Source organism: Artemia franciscana, chromosome 13 (assembly GCF_032884065.1).
Source record: "Artemia franciscana chromosome 13, ASM3288406v1, whole genome shotgun sequence".
Lineage (NCBI taxonomy): Eukaryota > Metazoa > Arthropoda > Branchiopoda > Anostraca > Artemiidae > Artemia > Artemia franciscana.
In genome coordinates, this window is record NC_088875.1 from 24,711,703 (window position 1) to 24,731,616 (window position 19,914).

General features: G+C 34.7%; 2 protein-coding genes across 3 annotated transcripts in view; both read left to right on the top strand.

Annotated features, from left to right (window-relative positions):
• Window positions 1–19,914, top strand: part of LOC136034702 (uncharacterized) — a 177,890-nt gene that overhangs the window by 17,548 nt on the left and 140,428 nt on the right. The gene's annotated exons all lie outside the window — the stretch shown is intronic.
• On the top strand, window positions 165–15,417 carry LOC136034703 (uncharacterized). Of its 2 annotated transcripts, none has more exons than XM_065716040.1 (2): window positions 165–753; window positions 8,594–15,417. In XM_065716040.1, exon 2 carries the CDS (start codon window positions 9,428–9,430, stop codon window positions 10,340–10,342), a length of 915 nt encoding a protein of 304 aa, XP_065572112.1. In that variant the 5' UTR covers window positions 165–753; window positions 8,594–9,427; the 3' UTR covers window positions 10,343–15,417. Both variants share the same exon structure in this region, with proteins under 2 accessions (XP_065572112.1, XP_065572113.1).

The following is a 19,914-nucleotide window of genomic DNA, read 5'->3' on the forward strand; positions in this document are numbered from 1 at the left end:
TTGTGCTCAGTTCTCTTCTCTCTCTAACTTTTATTTTCAGCCATGAATGATCCCTCTAGTGCCCTTTATTTTTTAAAGAGAGGAAGGGGGAGGGATATCCCTGTGTTTTATTAATAAAAGGCACAGGAAAAAGCATCAGTAATGACCTACCATCTGAACTTGCAAAGCGTCGGAAAGAACTTTTGAGTACGGCTTACAAGCTTCGAAATTCCAAAGTAACCACTGAGAAAGTATCTCAAACTAAAGTCATGCAACAGGGTACTAAACTATGGCTAGAAACAAAAAAAAACTTCTAGCTCAAACTGGGTTAAGTTCAGTGATGCATGCCATGACCCCCTCGCCTTGGTTTTATCCGCAGTTATTAGTAATGGTGCTTCTGACGCGTGACATAAACTATCGAGTATTTTCGCCTCAGTAAAGTGAGGGGATGCAATTTTGCTGCTCTTTTTTGCAACGTCCGTATCTGTGTGTGTTTTTTTTAGTTATTGTCTTATTTTTCCTTTTTTCTATTTACTCCTTTCTTGCTTTCTTTTGCAATGTGCGTATCTATGTTTTTTTTATATTTATTTTCTTATATTTCTCTCTCTCCATTTTATTTACTCTTTTCTTTACTTTTTTACTTGTAAATATTTTTCCGTTCCAGAGCGAAAATTCAAGTTCGTGCCTTCGCCTTATGAATTTGCTGTCATTAGGATGTCTGCGTCACCCGTGTTCACTCGACTACAGCGTGGTCTCTATTCATCACCTATATTGGTAAGTAGTAATGTATGAAATTGAGTTTTCATCGAGGACTGACGCTAATCTCACGAAAAGGAAATTAGATGAATATGAAAGTCGTAGAGTAAATTTTAATGAAATTTTGAATAACCCGGTTGGAAGAACACCGAATATGAATTTTGATGAAAATTTAGATAATATTATTGATAGTAATTTTGTGGAGGAGTTTGGATTATGGGATGTTGAAGCTCGGTGGGAGGATGTCCTCCGGGTTGTGCATTTGAATGCTCAAGGGCTGAATTCTTCCCTGGATGATATATAGCTTATATGTAGGAATTCTCGCCCTGGAATTATTGGCTTATGTGAAACTTTTTTAAATGAAAAGAACCAGCTACTTATGGATATACCTGGATATAATTCAATATTTCTAAATAGAAAGATAACAAGAAGGGGGGGGGCTAGGATTTTATGTATTGAGTAATCTGGCAGTTGTAAGAAGAGATGATCTGTCTAAAAACGTTGAACGGGTATTTGAATCTCTGTTCATAGAATTGGCTACTAGCTCCAATGAAAAGATAATAATTGGCGAAATATACAGATCTCCAAGCGGATCAATGAAACAATTTATGGAAATATTAGAGATTGTTTTTGGGAAAGTATTGTCTGAAAAGGTAGAAATAATTTTAATGGGTGATTTTAACGTTGACATGATGGATATAACATCGAGTCAGGCTTGTGATATACTGGCACTAGTAATCTCGTCTGGGTTAACTCCCTGTATAAATATCCCTACACGAATTTCGAACCAATCTGCAACCTTAATTGACAATGTGTTCTCATCTATACATTCTGTAAAAAATGAAGTGCTACTATCAGATACATCGGATCATTTCCCAGTAGGAGTTTTACTTCCACTCCCCCTGCTTGCCCGCCGAATAGCCCCTGATAATAAACCAAGATTCCGATATACACCAGCAAACATCGAAAAGCTCAAAGATGATTTATTCACTACGTCATGGGAGTGTACAATACCTGATAGGGTGAGCTTAGAAAATTATAATAGGGTATTTGATTTTTTTTATGAAACAGTAAAGGAGAAATTTATCCACCATTGCCGATCACCCCAACCAAGTCTTTCAAAGAGATCAACACCCATAGCCCCATGGACTACAGCTGGAATACTGAAGTCAATAAAGAGGAAACAAAACCTTTGGAAAGAGTATAGGAACAGACCAAGTGATGCTAAATTAGAGGCTTTTAAACTATACCGGAAGATACTTAAAACTCTGATTCGAAAAGCTAAAATTACATATTTTTCCCGAAGGTTTGCGGATTGTGGCAAAAATATTAAGAAAATTTGGGATGTAATTAAGGAAGTTACGCAACCATCGGCAAGACCTAGAAAGCTCCCTAAATCACTTAATGTTCAGAATCAACTTTTCTTGGACGAAGACCAAGTGCGACATCAGATGACTAAATTTTTTGCTGAGGTTGGGAAAACAACGGCGTTAGGTGTGGTTTCTTCTTCAAATTCTAGGTCTTGGAAGCAGTTCCTCGGTCCTTCCTGTGCAAAGTCGATGGTTCTTGAGTCAGTTACGGAGCAGGAACTGATAATAATAATTTCGTCATTGAAAAATTCTTCATCTGGATTCGACCAAATTCCTGCCAAATTAATTAAACAGATTCTTCCCTCAATTATTAAACCACTGTGCCACTTGGTTAACCAGTCATTCAAGCTCGGAATATTCCCTCAGCGTCTCAAGTTAGCACGAGTGATAGCACTATTTAAAGGAGGTGACCGGGAGGACCCGGGGAACTATAGGCCTATGTCTCTTCTGTCTGTTTTTTCTAAAATATTTGAAAAGGCTATGCTAAAGCGTTTGCTGAGTTTCCTAGATGCGAAGAAGTTTTTTCATCGGCACCAATTTGGTTTTCGGGAGAAGTGCTCAACAGAACACGCATGTAATATGCTTCTTCATTTTGTACGACAGTCTTTAGACTTCGGCCTTATCCCTGCGGCAATATTCCTTGATGTGAAGAAAGCTTTTGACAGCCTCACACACGAGATACTTATTGGTAAGTTGTCGCATCAAGGTGTTCGTGGGGAAGCTCTGTCCTGGTTTTCTTCATTCCTAACTAGCCGATCCATTGCAGTAGAAGCTTCTGATGAGCATGTTCCAGTTGAATATGGAGTGCCACAAGGCTCAGTTCTTGGGCCATCCCTTTTCCTCATATATGTCAACGACCTCTATCGGCTATTTAGCAACCCACGATCTGATTTCTGTTGTCATTTGTGTCAGAAAGGAGATGCTGTGGTTGGAGCCTTGGATACGCCTGGTCAACATGGAGAACTCTTTGCTTTCGCCGACGACACCACCCTGGGGGCTGCAGCACCTGATGAATCGTCTCTTATCCTTAAGCTACAATTGATGACAGAAAGCATATATCGTTGGTTTGATACAAATTTGTTAGCTTTGAATGTAAAAAAATCGTTTCTTCTTATATTCTCCCGCATAGGCAAAAGCTGCCCTACAGTGACAGAGCTTAAAACATCTAAGGGATCCATATCCCACCCAGCTGACCGGTTTATTCGATTCCTTGGGATACTTCTGGATGAAAATCTATCTTTCAAACGGCATGTTGAGTCAATGAGATTAAAGGTTTCTTGAGGCCTTGGAATTATTCGGAAGCTGAAGCGAGTCTTTCCTTTTTCTATCCTTCGTCTATTATACTTCTCTCTTATTTACCCTTATTTATGCTACTGCTCGTCAGTGTGGATGTCAACATTTCCATCTGTACTTACACCTTTACATAATCTCCAACTGAAAGCAGCAAAAATCCTTCAGTCTACCACCCGTATTTCTGTTGAGCTTCTGAAGATTAAAGATATTCATACATTACACCTCTCTTTCATTGCATTTCAGTATTTCCGTGGAGACCTTCCATCAAGTTTTTCCGGGCTTCTTGAAATTGTTCGAAATGTCAGTCCTTATTAAAATAGAAACAAGGATGATGTGCAAGTGCCATCCACCCCTGCAGTGCGCTCGGACTTTGGTCTGATAGTTGCTGTCGGACATGCCTGGAATTCCATTCCTGTTGGGATTCGACAGTCCTGTACCATAGGCTCCTTCAAGAAACGGTTGAAGAATTTTTTAATTAAAAAAAAAATAATTTGAATTATAATATTGATCAGTTATTTATATTGTTTTGTTATCAAGATTTATTTTATTTAATTAATTATTTAGATTGAATTTAATTATTTAGATTTGGGTGGTGTGAGTGTCGGATCCTTGATGTATGTATATATTTTTTTTTTAAGTAGGTGGTGCGGAGATCAGTTGTATTCGGGTGGGGATTGGTGAGTAGACTCTAAATATATTTTAAGTGTGAATGTATTTAATGGTTATTTATGTTTTGTTTTGTTGGTTTTTTTCCCAAATAACCGGCCATTGAGCCCTTTGGGATATTTTTTGTTTATAAATGGATGGATATTTATAATAAAAGGAACTTGAACTTGAAAAAGAAGGTATTTTAGAAATAAATTTTTAGCTTTTTTCTAGGGTGGTATTTTTTTCTGTTAAATTTTTTCTTGTAAATTTTTTTATTGTTTTAAAAGGTAGAGTTGTGACAAAGAGTCAAACTTTAGCGTAAAGAGGGAGACGTTGAGGAAGGGATACCCCTTTCATATACAGATTAATTTCTGTTCGTTTTAAGTTTTAATGTAACTCCTAACTTTCTGCAAAAAATTATTTTTTAATTTAATTTCTGAACGCTTTTCAACTAATGCAGATTCAAATTTGGCTCACCCTACACGAAAAATAAATACAAAATTTGCATATTAATTTGGGCAGATTTATTCCGTATAGGAAGGGTTGTGCCTTCCTCAATACCTTGCTCTTTACGCTAAAGCTGTTATCACTTTTAGAAAAAGCTTCTCTGTTTCAGTAGCCTCTCTTAATAAATTGGGACAAACAGTCGAACTTTAGCGTAAAGAGCAAGGTATTGAGGAGGGGAAACCCTTCATATATGGAATAATTTTTAATGTTACTCCTTGTTTTCAGTTAAAAAAACGTGTTCTTTTTAAATTTAATCTTTAATCGTTTTAAAAATAATACTGGTAAATATGGCTCACCCTCCATGAAATATGTCCCCTCCGCTCACGGAAAATTCCTCCAGTGGAGATTTCACCCAGCGTAAAGTGCATCGTCCCACGTCAAATTCCCACTCAAATTGCTTGTAGACGTCTCAGCCTGGAAACTTGTCCTTAACATTTTTTCATTTCAATAAGACTTTAATCTCTAATTAGCTTCTCGATTACTCCAGAAATGCCTCCTTCTGTGGAGATTATTTCCCGAAAATCAAAATATGCGGAAAATATTCCTCGGATAATTCCCGACAAAGATATCAACATATAAAATTTGGCGAAGAGAATGTAAGACAGTTTAAAAAGAATTTCGTAAAGTAGTTCTGTCAAATCCCCGCCAGTATATCATATCCCCTGGAAAATTAAACCGCCAGAAATTTTCCTCTCCGAGGAAAATTCTTACTTATGAAGTCCACCCCAAGCACAAGTCCTCCGATACATGTCTCTATACTTCCCAATAACAAATACTATAAGTGAACAACGGGCTGATTTCATGGCTTACTGGCCTCTTCTGACGGACTGTTGGGGTCATTTTACGACTAAAGACATAACTATTTGATCTTTTAGCTATACCAAAAAAAGCATATCACAAAATTTCGATCAAATAATTTTGGGGCAAAAATGGGCGTGGAAGGGGGCCCAGCTGCTCTCCAATCTTTTTGATCATTCAAAAAAAGCACAAGAACTTTTAATTTCCTGTCGAATACATGCTCTCTCCATTTGATTTTAGGGGGTGTTTCACCCTTATTTCAAAAATAAGACAAATTTTTCTCAGGCTCGTAACTTTCGACGGATAACACTAAACTTGATGAATATATCCTATGTATTTGGAATCAGCATGATAAGCTGGTCTAATTAGCTTTCAGAGTAAACTTTTCCACTCTTATACAAAATATGATGGTAAAAGCTAGTTTAGGTTAGATTATGTTAGTTTAGGCTAGGTTAGGTTAAATTTGATTACAAATGTTAGAAATGGGTTAAAAACTGAACCCCACCTGACTAGACCTAATCTAACCTAACCATTCATCATCAAACCTTGTATTAAAATGAAAAATTTGACTATTGTCATTAAATTTCCGTTTCTTGGAGTTTCTTGGTTGGTTTTGAGCCGATTCGCTCCTTAATTGCAGTTCGCTATCACGAACTGTTTGATAGATTTTTTTTTCTTGGGCATACACTGAGTTTGTCTAGGCTGCTGCAGTCAGAAAACATCGATGTAGCTGTGTACAATCAGTATGTCAAAGTGTGACGTAAATTTTTGAAGATATACGAAATAAGATGGAGAAGTTTAGTCAGCTGTTTTTGGAAGTCACATGCATATGCCATGAACTGGAAGTCACTGTTTCCATGCCATGAGAGAAGTTCTATAAATATCCCATATGATATCTTGGCAGAAAAGACGCACAATTTTGCTATTGACTTACCCTTTTTATTCTGTTCCTGAACCAACTAATAAAAACAGCCAAATCTTGATTCTCAAAACACAAAGTTATTCTGAGAGGCCCCAACGGAATCCTGCCCTTTTTGTCATAAAGAGCCTATTGGCGTTATAGAAAACCTGATCAAGTTATATGCCTCAGATCTAACTAGCTTGGAGTTTGCTGTGGAAGCTGATTTTGAACTATTGCGGGCTAAGGGGCTGAAAGTAGCAACCGTCTTTTTCCAAAAACGGCAGTACAGAACCTGGCTGAGTGGGAGCGATACATATTCCTTAACGTACATATGTTACTTCGTATTTTCAGTGTCATTCCTACTTCTATAGTATGTGTTGTGAGGTCATTTTCTACAACGAAAGTCTAAAAGCTGGGTATATAAGCCATGGTCTTCGTAATAAGAATGGAAATGTTGCCACATCAGCATCCATGCATATTCTCTGTGCTATTTTCATCCAGCCCTGTACATTCCTCGAAGTGAAAGTCAGCTATTAAATCCCTAATTATTTAATAATAAATCCCTAATCACTTTAATAAAAGTATGGCTAAAACCCCTCCCCGAATCCCACTCTTTAAATTAAAGTTTAATAATAACAATGCATCAGTAAAAAGAAGTTATTTACTGTATATGCTTTTCGAAACAAAATCGTAATTTTTTAAATTATCCATGGTCTTCGTAATATAAGAAGGGAGATGTTGCCACCTCTGCATTCATGCTGTAATCTCTGTGCTATTTTTTCCAGCCCTATACATTCCTCGAAGTGAAAGTCAGCTATTAAATCCCTAATCATTTGAACATTCATTCAAATAATAAGAAGTATGAATTGGAAGTTTGAAGAGATGAAACTTAAGAAGCATTTGTTAGGCTCCTCCCATAAGAAAATTTATTATCCAGCACGCTAATAAACGGAGTATTTAATATTCACCGATATTTTTTTGTATCAGTGAATGATATTCTGGAAAAGTCTCTTCTTATCTGGGCTCTTATGTTGCGATTCACAACATAAGGCGAGTCTCTATTTCTTGATATGCGTGCATTACTTTTAGTTTGTAGATGTTATATAATATAAGGCACTTTTTTCTTCTGTTTTGAATGATTCCCTCCCACTATAAAAAATTCCTGCGTATGTGTCTATTCTAGGGTACATTACCTGTTTCGTAATATTTTGGTGACCCTCTCCTTATGTATTTCTTCCCCAGAAAAGTTTCTGCTTGTGGGGTTGACAAAGCCCCGTAGTCGTTTTGGTTTTCAAATGTGCTAATATACACCTTGCTCCTATCTTTCATTTTATTTGGAAAAAGCAAATATCCTGCTAATAAAATCACTAAAAACCTAAAAATAAGGCTCAGCCATGATGTGACCGGTTAAAACTTCGGAGCAGTTCTGAGGAATAAAATTAAATCCCACTGTTACAGAAATAAATTGTGATGCTATTAAAATCTGGCAGGTTTCGGGAGGGTCATTCATTTCTAATATATGATTATTGTTGTAAAACTAGTGTTTCTAAGTAAAATAATAGAACTTTTAAGCTTGGTCTAGGTAAATACAAAATATATAGAGCCCTTTCCGGTCGAACTCCCTTTCCAGGATGTTCTATTTCTTAGGAATTCCCTCATCATTGCATATATTTTCTAAATAATTTTCCTATTAATTTTTTCAAATCCTCCTTTCTCACATCTCAGACTAGATTCTAATTAACATCCCAGGTAAAACCAGATCGGTAGAAAAGATCTTGGGTAGCCTCCCCGCCTTACATTGAAAAATATAAATCATTTGGTATTTTCCCATAATCTATATATATAAAAATAAGGTTGTTTGACGTCATGTTTGTGTGTCTACCGACGTCATTTTTCTCGACTGACGTCATTATAAGGATTGAGCCGTATGTCGCCATGAAGTTGTTTATCGACTGACGTAATGTTTGTCAACTGATGAAATTACAACTGATGAAGGGACACCGGTCTGTAATTCCCATAATTTCCTATAATGACTGAACAGGTTGCGTCTTTTCCTTTACTTAGACGCATATATCTTTATTTATATAGTGCTTAGCAGCATATAGCTATATTTATTTATTCAAGATATTTTTATTGGCTTAATCCATCCTCCTTCTAAAATAAAATCTGGGTAAGTACCTGTATGTTTAAAAGCGAGGAAGAACCACCTTTTAGTTTTAGCCAATTCTCTTTATTTATTTATAGTTTTCTTAAAAAACCTCAATTCTAATCCTTGCTTCAAGGGAATTTTCATTGCCATTATACTTTTTAATTGAATTTCTACCAAAATTTAATTTTGCAGGCTCAGACTTCCTCATTAGAAGGTCAAAGTCTGCCATCAAGCAGATATATGAGAACAAGAATAGAAAATTCACAGAACCATTTCAATGATTTAAGAACAGAACAGCTTCCAGAACCTGTTAACCAAAAATCACTTCCACTGGTCACCAATAACATTTTGAGAGACCCTAAATATTCGGTTGGAATAGACTCTTCGAACTCTTGTGGACAGACGGAACAAATCACCTGGGCCTCAATTCAAGAAATGACAAGAACGGAAATAAACTCCTTAATTTCTCAGCCTCCTCCAAACTTCGATAGTTATTTATCCACTACTAATAACGAACGAGCTGTAGGTTCTTCTGACTTTTTTGGACAGACGCACCAAGTCTCTAACGATTCAATCGGACAAAATATTGAACTGGATTTAGACACTTTAGTTTCTCAGCCACCACCCCTTATGAATAATCATTCAAATTCAGCTAGTGATGGTCAAATTCCAGGCTGTTCAAACTCTTTTGAACCCAAACAGCAATTCTCCCAGAAGAACGTTGACCAAATTATGAATATGAACCCCTTTAGATCATTGAATCATTCTTCAAGCAATACTATCAATGAGAATCAAGCAAATGTTACGAATTTTGAAAGTCAAAATAAACGAATGTCACTTTACCATAGAGCTACACCTCTACCTGCGATCACAAAAATGCGTCCTAAAATCGCACGACGATATCATGGTTTAATTACTTACTACATGCGAGCACATTCACCAAATGATACTCTATAGTTAAACCCAAATTATCCTTTAGCTAACAAAGGTGAAACATATCTGGCATATTCTGTCTTTTCTTTATTCATGGCAGCTGAGCATAGACTATATGGAGCAGAAGATATTATAGTATGGACTGTCCTTGAGCTCCTGGCGGATCCGAATGACCTACCAACAAAGGATAGACTTGACTCAAACGTCAAAAAGACAATTCCGATGGTTTTAAGAAAAGTAATGTACAATGTGTTCCCCAATATGACAATGAAGTACATTAATGCTCTGCATTATGCATATAAAAGGGTTTTAGGTTGCAGCTTCGACTACACAGTGGATTTAGCTCCACCTAATTCACAACAGAAAAAGACTGGATGGGTCTATTCGACTAATAATCCCCTTACCTTTGAACAAGCAATAAAGATGCTTAACATATTTATTATGGGAAAAACTTTGCCTAAAATAGAATGCTGTGATAGTATATTGGCCTTTGTATTGAGAGGAATTGTGGAGTTCCTAGCAGGTATATCTTGCACCAATAAAAACTTTTTAAATATCATCGATATTATTCAGTCAGTAGAAAAAGACTTAAAATCACTTTACGTCGAAAAATCACAATCAAGCACAGAAGTACTTTGCAAGATATTTTGTCCTTTTATGACACCGTTAGCTGCTTCCAGATATTACACGATTATATACCAACTTGTTCCACTGGGAATGTCAAATTTTCGCTGCCAGATGGAAAAGATCAAGTATTATCGTTTCCCTTCAATGTACTGGATTACTGAAGCCTTTTCACATAATCGTCAGTTTCCATGGAATTGTATCTGGAATCAGTGCCCTCATGAAGGCCAGGCAATCTTTAAGGCGTCACACCTAATGAGCAAAGACCCATATATATGTTTCTCAAAGCGTTGCACCAGAGCGCCTGAGTCGTATATAGAATATAGCGCATGGGTGGCGAAATACATGCTCCAAAAATTGAACCCTAATATTAAATTCGGCTAATGGGATGAAGAACCAGTTTGCCAGAAAATAAATCATCAGCTTCTTGCAGTATTTATTGACGATTATTTTGCAAGAAAGGAATTGACCAGATTTGCTCCAATTCCAATTTTTTACAGAGACAATGGTGGTGAAGTCGAATGGATTAATATCGAAGGAGTTAATATGGGTGAAACAGCTGGTGGTAGAAAAGGGAGTAGTCTAGAGAACGGAGGTACCATAAATCAAAGAGGTATTGATTTGGAGTGGTGTAATACAGAGAGCGTAATTGATGTAGATGGAGGGGTTGATACAGGAAATGTACTAATGGATATCTTTACAGAGAGCGGAGTTGATACGGACAAATGGGTTGATGCAAAAGAGGAACTATTGAATGTCCTAGAAAACGGCGGAGTTGTTATGGATGAAAAGGTAGATGCAGAAGATAAACTATTGGGTATCTTAGAAAATGACAGAGTTGATATGAATGAAGAGGTTGATGTAGAAGATGTACAAATGGATATCTTTAAAAATTCCTAAGCAAACAATTATCTCTTTCAAACTTTTTTGTATTTCTTCCTTTTTTTTATTTCTCTCTTATTTTTATTTTATTAAATTTCCTTACCTTTGTTACAACTACTTATTTTACTTTCACAAGTTAATAACCTTTGTTCTCCTTATCTTTGTTTATTTCGAAGTGTAAAGGGTGGCTCACGCAAGTGTCACTTTTGTTTGAAGCCACAAAGAAAATTTTAAGTTTCTCCTCGTTACTGCAAGATTTAACTTAGATGTTATCAAAAAGCTGAATATTGATACTGGATTAAAAAGAAAATCAACCTAATACCAGGGTAATAACTTTATTGAAAGCCTTAGCAGAAATGAAAAGCATGATAGCTGGAGGCGGGTTTGGTCTTTGTGAGAAGGGGCTCCAGAATTCCTTTGTATAGAATTTTTTTCCGGTTCCCCCTCTGTATTGTCAAAAATTAATTTTTGTGGGTATTCTCATTGAAACTTTTTGTCTTTAGCATTCCCATTTTAAAATAACGAGAAATATATCTCCCTTTATAGACACTGAAAAGCAAATTTTGTATCTCTTCTTAAGTTGTTGTGAATTATGGCCACTTGTATCACTTGTTTAAAGCTAGTCAGTAATATAATCTAAATAGTGAGGTTATAAAGCAAAAATTAAACAAGTCAAACTTTAATATATTAATAACTTCTTGGTTTTAATTAAATTCTGTTTTTTTTCCCTTAGAAGTTAAGTCAAAGCCCTGCTAGAGACGTGTATCAACTTGCAGCCAGTGTGAAACATTTAAAGCGAGGAGAAGAAAGGTCTTAATTAGGCTTGTTCTGTGGTACATTTAATTGAAATTACATATGCTCCACAGCTTGATTGCCCCTGATTTTGAGAATATTTTCTATAATATTATATTTTGCGTGTCTTTAAAAATGAAACCTACTGTGTGAAACATTATGGCTATATGCGTTAAGCAAAGGATAGGCCAAACGATGCGCTGAGGGGACAAAGATTATATTTTTGGTATTTTTTTCGGGTAGAGTTTTTACAAAAGTCGTGTGACGGAGTTTGTTTGCGTGTGTTCCTTCTATTGGCAATGCTGTAAAGCAAAAAAAATTCGAAAAACACTGTATTTTCCGACAGCCAACAATGTATTCTTAACATCCTTCTTCTTTTCCAGAATTTTTTCCAGTTTCATTGATCTTTGTAATTACAATGGAAATAATCAGTATATAAAATCAGATAAAATTAACATAGCCAAAAGTATGTCAAAACTTCATAATAATTACGAGAATAATAACGTCAAAACGATTTCCTCCCCTCTTATATATTTGTATTTATCCACCATCGCTCGGATGAGAAGCAATTCTTTTTATAGTTGAAGGACTCAGCTTTTAAGCTGTGGAGCATGTTTTTACTTACGACAAAAGTATCATAAATCTGTTTTTACTGAAAAAAGAGAACTAAACATGATTAAACCTAAACCCTTATACAGGCAAGGGAAAGAGAACGAAATAGTTCCCATATTCAAGGCCATATCCAGGGAGAGTTTAGGGAGTTTTAACTCCCCCCTGAAATGTCTGCTCGACTCGTAAAATGAAAAAGAATATAATTAAATTTTTAATGTGTTTTTAAGTTTTTTTTATATCCCCCCTCCCGGCGAAAAAATCCTGGATACGGTCCTGACCATATTTCATCCTTATTGGCATATCTCTCAACACTCTGCTGGTCCGATCTTGTTTATTTCTGCTTCTTCTTCGTCTATAAGTTAGTATATATTACTAAATGGTAATTCTGGTTATTTGCCACTTCTCAGACATATCTAGGTGAATAAAGTTAATCAACACTTGATGGAAACCAGCTGAAGAAGTTGGTAAACGTCAGGGTTGTACCACCTCAGTCCCAAAAGACAGGTACCAATCAATTCTTACATTACAAAATTGAATATATAAACCGAGCTAAAATTCGCTTTGCATAATCAGCAGGTTTGAGGCTAGATTTTATGTTTTTTGCCACCAGAGGGTTTCAGCAATTCAAAACAATTTCTTGTACAAGAGACACGGATTGTTAACCAGATTTACCTTTAAGTAAGTTACAACAGTATTGATAAGTAAGTAGTTCGTAATAATATCTCGTTTCTAAAGCTGTTTTCCATTTTTCATGTTGTTCCAGCCCAAAGGTGGTAGATTTTGATATATATGCCTGGATTGTTTTTTGTTTTTATTATTATTATTATTATTATCTTTGTTTACTCGAGTGCTGGTTCAATAGGTTTTCCAGTAGTACAATAAACTAAAGCCATAAACTAAGAAATCAAAATTATATTTCGAAATAAAACTGTATATCTCAAATTATATTTCCGTAAAAAACAAAAATAGATTTATTTGATCCTGTCTTTTTCTATCTGAGCTACCAAATATTGGCTCTAGTAATTAAAAAGTTGTTGCGTGAAATTGCTGGTAAAAATTGGATATACGTCCCATTCCTCCAGTCAGTTGATTCGATTGATTGTATCAGTTATTTCCTAACTTATTCGGTTCTACAGTACTAAAGTATATTTTCTGAAAATGTGTTGCGTCTTCTTTTCCTACTTCCCGCAATAATCCCGTAATACACAAATAAGAGCATTTGACATCAAAATTAATTTTCATCGTTTCTTGAATGTCATCAATCCATCCTCATACAAACTACAGGTGCAAAATTGGAACACATTCTTCATTTTTTGGTTTTCATATAAAACTAATGTTGTATAACATGCCGCTTATTGAATTAGAACAGCCGAAACGCATCTTAAAATCCCACATGAACTTGCAAGAGCAGAGTTATCAATAATATTTTTTTAAGTCTTTGTTTGTTTATCTACATATACAGCGTAAAGCAAAACTGGGTATCACTCAATCAGCCAAATTACAAATTATAAGGGTCGTATATGCATTTTTAGAATAAGCATTTTAATTCCTCCCGTTAAATTTTCTCCATCCCACAACACACAAATTGAGATTTGATCTTCTTTCTCTAAATCTTAAATTAATATTGTCACATGAAAGCTATTTGTAATTTGGCTTTTGTCTAAATTTTTATTAGAAAATTACTAAATTACTAAAAGAATATTACTAAATTTCAACAGCTTGAACCAGCCTTTTTGGAATAAATTGTTTTAGTTTCTTGTGCTTCAGCACTTTAAGCAGAATTGTGGTAATTTTGGAATATTTTGATAATCAGTTTTGTCCACACTGAACGCTTCAATTTCCTTACAAATTTATTGATTATCGATGAATTGCTGAAATCAATTCACTGTATTTTCAGTTTTGAAGCAGAATTATTTAACTTGACAAGTATTGATTTTATAAACTATTAATAAGCATGTTTCAAAAATTGTAAGGCGTTCAGTTTTTAATTGTATTATTATTTATTTTTAATTTATCGTTGATTGATTTTAATAGCACTGTTTTAATTTTAAATCGAACGCATATTTGCTAGCAGTCCAACCCGGATGTGCTACTGATGATTTTTATGCTTGTATAAAAATATTTTGTGTTTTTTTACTCTCCAAAAGTGACGTTTTAATTTATAATGTGTAAATCTGTCGACGGAGACTAGTCGGACAAACATTACGCCTCGGGGACGTCCCCAACAAAATCTGCCTTAGCGTGTGTAAGCAAGTGAATATGATATTTTATGCTAAATTTGCAGTTATGTATTTATGCTGTGCTATGTTTGTGATTTGTAATTTTTGATATGCTATGCCTACAATTTATCGTTCTATTTTCAGGTGCTATACTATACCCACTTATTTATTGGGCGTCCATTAACCTTTTTCACTTAGGGTAAGAATTAAGAATACTTTGTTTTTATGTTCAGAATAGATGTATTGCAGAATTTCATATTTGTGTTCAATTTTGTTCTTCCCAGAAAGAATGGCAATGGCTTCCTGGTACCCTCCCTCATTTTCCGTGGACGCCCATAAACTGTGCTTTTAAAAAGTAAAAATGTAAGTGCTTTGTTTTATGCGCCTAATTTGATGTAAGGCTTGGAGTTTTGTTTTATAGCTAGGACAGTGTGATTATGGTGGTTGAAGGTTTTTTTGAAGCAAATACAGAGTGATTATTTTAAGAAGTGAACCCGGATTTCCAAGCAAGAGGTCGAGCCAAAGGCGGATGGTTAATACTTGAAAAGAGGGAGGGGATGTGGTATAGATAGGAAGATAAAGTAATAAAGTGATTATCTGAAAGCCATTGTCTATGTGACACCACTTGCTGCAGTAAAAGAGGTTTATTCCCCTCTAAGACTTTGAAAGTAAAGTCTGAATAAGAGTTAAAATTTTTTGTAAACAATAAGGTCTTCTTAGCATTGATCCTGTGTCAATTTTTGTATGTTCAGTCACAATCAGAGAGAAATCAGAACCTATAGCTGCTTTGGCTATGGCCTCTTCAATGTGTGGGATGGATATTCTTTATCAAAACTGCCGAAATATTCTTTTTACAGATGGTTCTTTCGAGACTATCACTAGTCAAACTATGATCACTTCTACTTTTTTGTGTTATGATTGGTTGTTTGCTACATTAAGCCAAATATAAGAGTGATTTTGAATGCATTGTCTTTGTTTAATACACTCGCTAGACCTCAAAAGAGAAACAAGTAATTTATATTTAATAACAGAAATTAGCTCCTAAAACCTAGTAAGTTTTCTTTCCGAGAATTTTTCAGGAAGGAGAACGAAGAGGAGTTTACCATTCCTTAGCATAAAAGGATAAGGGAAAAAGATTGTTTCTTCAGGTAAACCAAGGCAATCCGAGGTAATAAATGAGTCGAAACTGGCGAGAAAATTGTATGCAATTATGGAATTATCATAGTTTTTTTTATGATTGCCGCAGCAATTATTAACATTTATTTCTTAAAACAACAGACAATAGTAATTGTTTGCTCATATTCTATTCTTAAATATCAAAACTAAAAGAGAAGCTAATATTTTCATTCTTATAATTTTTCAACGACAAGACTACCTCTGTAAATTAGATATACAAAAAGAAAAAGAAAAGAAGTGCATTTTGCCCCTGCGCCAACCAAGGTGTCTGTCCAGACCTCAGTTTCCAGACAGCTCCCCTCCATACGTAAGGTTTGATGCTTGTCTTCAGTAAATTACTGCAAAGGATCCTTCTCTAGAGCTTTAAATTGTACCAATCAGGCAGCTTTAGCATAAGAGGAGTGTTCGAACAAATATACGGTTGGATCTCTACACCTAGGGAACCGCATGACCAGACATGCATGTTTAGGCCCAGATCTCTTACTGGAACTGCATTTGAGCGCCACTTTAGTCAAATTTGCAAAACAAAGTCAATTTAAAAGTTGTTTAATTGCTTTTAGCATCAGTCCTCGTGTTTCTTTTAATAGCCTGTATAAATAAAGAGGTCAATCAGGTACTTCACCGCTAGAAATGTGAATAGAGGACTTGGCTAAATCGGCTTCTGAATGGATCATACCCATGAAACATTTTGATAGTTATTTTATAACAATTTTTAAGAGGTAATTTTCTTGTTAAGTATTAATGTAAGTTTCATCGACTGCCTTTTAAGGTATAAAATGCAAAGTACCAAAATCAATTGCTTTAGGTTACAAGCTGTTCCGTAAAACAATTCACAGTAATCCACTTATAAATAAATCTCGTTTGTATGGTAATTCTGGATATTTTTTTGTAAATAATAAACGGCTTTTTTTATTCGGGGATAACATATCTAACACTGATCCACAGATAACACAGAGATTAAGCTTGCTTCGACTGCCCTTCAAAGCCTAAGAAATGTTTTCCCAAAAATGACAGGTTGTTGTAACAATACATCTTTGACTCATCTATTATCGCTACTTTAAATAGTTCAGACTTGGCCACTGATTTTTGATCACTTCAACGAGATGCAACACTTTTCGATTGAGGAATAGGTTGATCGAGCCCCTTCCCTTTCAAACACATGTTAGCAAATAATTTCCTTTGCCAAATGTCATGCTACATAATCTTTAAATGAGACTGGTTATTTGTGAGTTTTTCCTTTCTAGCAAGTCATATTCTTAGCATGTTAAATGTAAGATTTAGAGTCACTGAAAAACTCAATTTTTTAAGACCTAAGTAGCCTTTTTCTTATAACAAAATTTGTGGCTGGGGCCTCTGAGAAATTAGGGCCTGATATGCCATTGGTCAACCATTTACCGAGGTATTAGAGCCAGTTAAAGGAAAGCTTTTCAGGGTGGGTCTAGCTATTGACGAGGTGCTCAAAAGTTCAAGAATCTCGAAGCATCTCGAAGTCGAAGAATCTTATACCCCTACTCGTCAATGGAGGTGGTATTCACTTATACCATGTTTGAAGTAGAGTTTTTTCACGACTCCTCCCACCAATTAAATGGTAAGACTTCCCTCTAAACCCTTATGGCTCATCGATAAACTTTACAAAATGTCAAAAAAAGCTCAAATTTCCTTCTCCTCAAGAAATTCGTCGGATTTCCTTAATTTATAACATGTAGAAACCTTAAGAAAAATAAACATACATGTTTTAAACTAAGGATTGAAGTGCACTCAAGATGTGAGAAGGAACGACCATACAAGAGAGCAAATATAATAACGCCAACGATTATTGAGTAACCTTCGCTCATATTTATTTTTCAGCATTCCAAATTATTTAAGTTTCATCAGAGGATGAAGTTAACAAAACACCAACTTGCTCCAATAGCTAGCTCTGATAGTTTGAACTGACTAGATTAGCGGAGAGATGAATGCTTCTCTAAATTACCAAGGAAAATGAAAGTGAAATGTTATTGTTTGAATTAGTAAGTGTACTTTATCCAGAGTTTTGAAAATTTAGAAAAAATCAGAAACTAAACCTTTCATGAAAGGGACCAAGTTTTTGAAAGTTTTTGGTAGTAGCAGGCATTAGTTTAAAAAAAAGAAATTTGGATGAATAATCAGTGAAAAAAAAAAGCTAGAACATGACACTGATCACTATATGTCCTTTGAATGTCAAGTTATATTTTTTGATCAACAGAATGTTGAAGTTTGAATTTTTATTGACTAAAGGCATTGTCAAAGTCAACTAATTATTTTTACTTCTTCATTTTTCCAATTCAAAGTGGCAAAACTGACGAAAATGTGTCCCTGCCAAGTAACCTCATAATTTTGAAAAAATCAAAATATAATCACAATAAAATGGCTATTTTCGGGTATGAATAACACTAAGATGGGTTTAGGAGGGAGATACTGTAAGATGCTAGATTAAAATGAAGCTAGATTTTCACCAAATCAATTTGTCATATTAAGAAACTAAGTTAGAATGAAGCTAGGTATTTTTTTATGGTAATAGGAGAGAAGCTAGATTAGGATGAAGTTATGGATTTTTTATGGTAAAAGGAAAGAAGCAACTCGCCGAAATTTGTTTTATGGTAAAAGGAGAGAAGCGGCTTGTCAAAATTAGGAGATTATTATCAAATCAATTTGTCATATTAAGAAGCTGGTACAGAATGAAGCTAATGATTTTTTTTATGGTTACTCGTCAAAATTCGGTGATTATTACCAAATCAATTTTTAATATTAATGAGCTAAATTGAATGAAGCTAAGGATTTTGTTATAAAAAGAGAGAAGTGACCCGTCAAAATTCGGAGATTATTACCTAATCAATTTGTCGTATTAAGAATCGAGATTAGAATGAAGCTAAGGATTTTTTATGACAAAAGGAGAGAAGTGACTCGTCAAAACTTGGCAATTATTACCAAATCAATTTGTCATATTAACAAGTTAGATTAGAATGAAGCTAAGGATTTTTTTCTATGGTAAAAGGAGAGAAGTGACTCGTCAAAAATTTGGTGATTATTACCAAGTTAATTTGACAAATTGAGAAGCTGTATTAGAATCAAAATAGGGAACTTTTTTATGGTAAAAAGAAAGAAGCGACTCGTGAAAATTTGGAGATAATTACCAAATCAATTTGTAATATTCAGAAGTTCGAAGCGACTCGTCAAAATTTGTAGATTAATACCAAATCAATTTGTCATATAAAGAAGCTCGAATAGAATGAAGCTTTTTTATGGTAGAAGGAGAGAAGCGACTCGTCAAAATTGGGAGATTATTACCTAATCAATTTTTCATATTAAGAATCTAGATTAGAATGAAGCTAAAGATTTTTTTAGGATAAAAAGGAGAGAAGTGACTCGTCAAAATTTGGCAATTGTTACCAAATCAATTTGTAATATTAACAAGCTAAATTAGAATGAAGCTAGGGATTTTTCCTTTGGTAAAAGAAGAGAAGTGACGCGTCAAAATTTGGAGATTAAAATGAAGCTAAGGATTTTTTAATGGCAAAAGGAGAGAAGCGACTCGTCAAAATTTGCAAATCAATTTATCATATTAAGAAGCTAGATTAGAATGAAGTTAGGGATTTCTGTATGGTAGAAGGAGAGAAGTGGCTCGTCAAAATTTGATGATAATTACCAAATCAATTTGTCATAATAAAAAGTTAGACTAGAATGAAACAAAGGATTTTTTTATGGTAAAAGGAGAGAAGCGACTTGTCAAAATATGGAGATTAATTCCTAATGGATTTGTCATATTAAGAAGCTATATTATACTGAAGCTAATAATTCTCTAATGGTAAAAAGAGAGAATCGACACGTCAAAATTTTTAGATTATTACCAAATCAATTTGTCAGATTAAGAAGCTATATTTGAATGAAGCTAGGGAGTTTTTTTAAGGTAAAAGCAGAGATATAACTCTTAGAAATTTTGAGATTATTATCAAATTAATTTGTCATATTAAGGAGCTAGATTAGAATCAAGCTAAGGATTTTTTTTTATGGCAAAAGGAGAGAAGAGACTTAAAATTTTGGAAATTATTACCAACTCAATTTATCATATTAAGAAGCTAGATTAGATAGAAGCTAAGTATTTTTTATGGTAAAAGGAGAAAAGTGACTCTTCAAAATTTGGAGATTGTTACCAAATCAATTGGTCATAAAAAGAAGCTAGACTAGAATGAAACTAAGGATTTTTTTATGGTAAAGGGAGAGAAGAGACTCGTCAAAATTTGGAGATTAATACCAAAT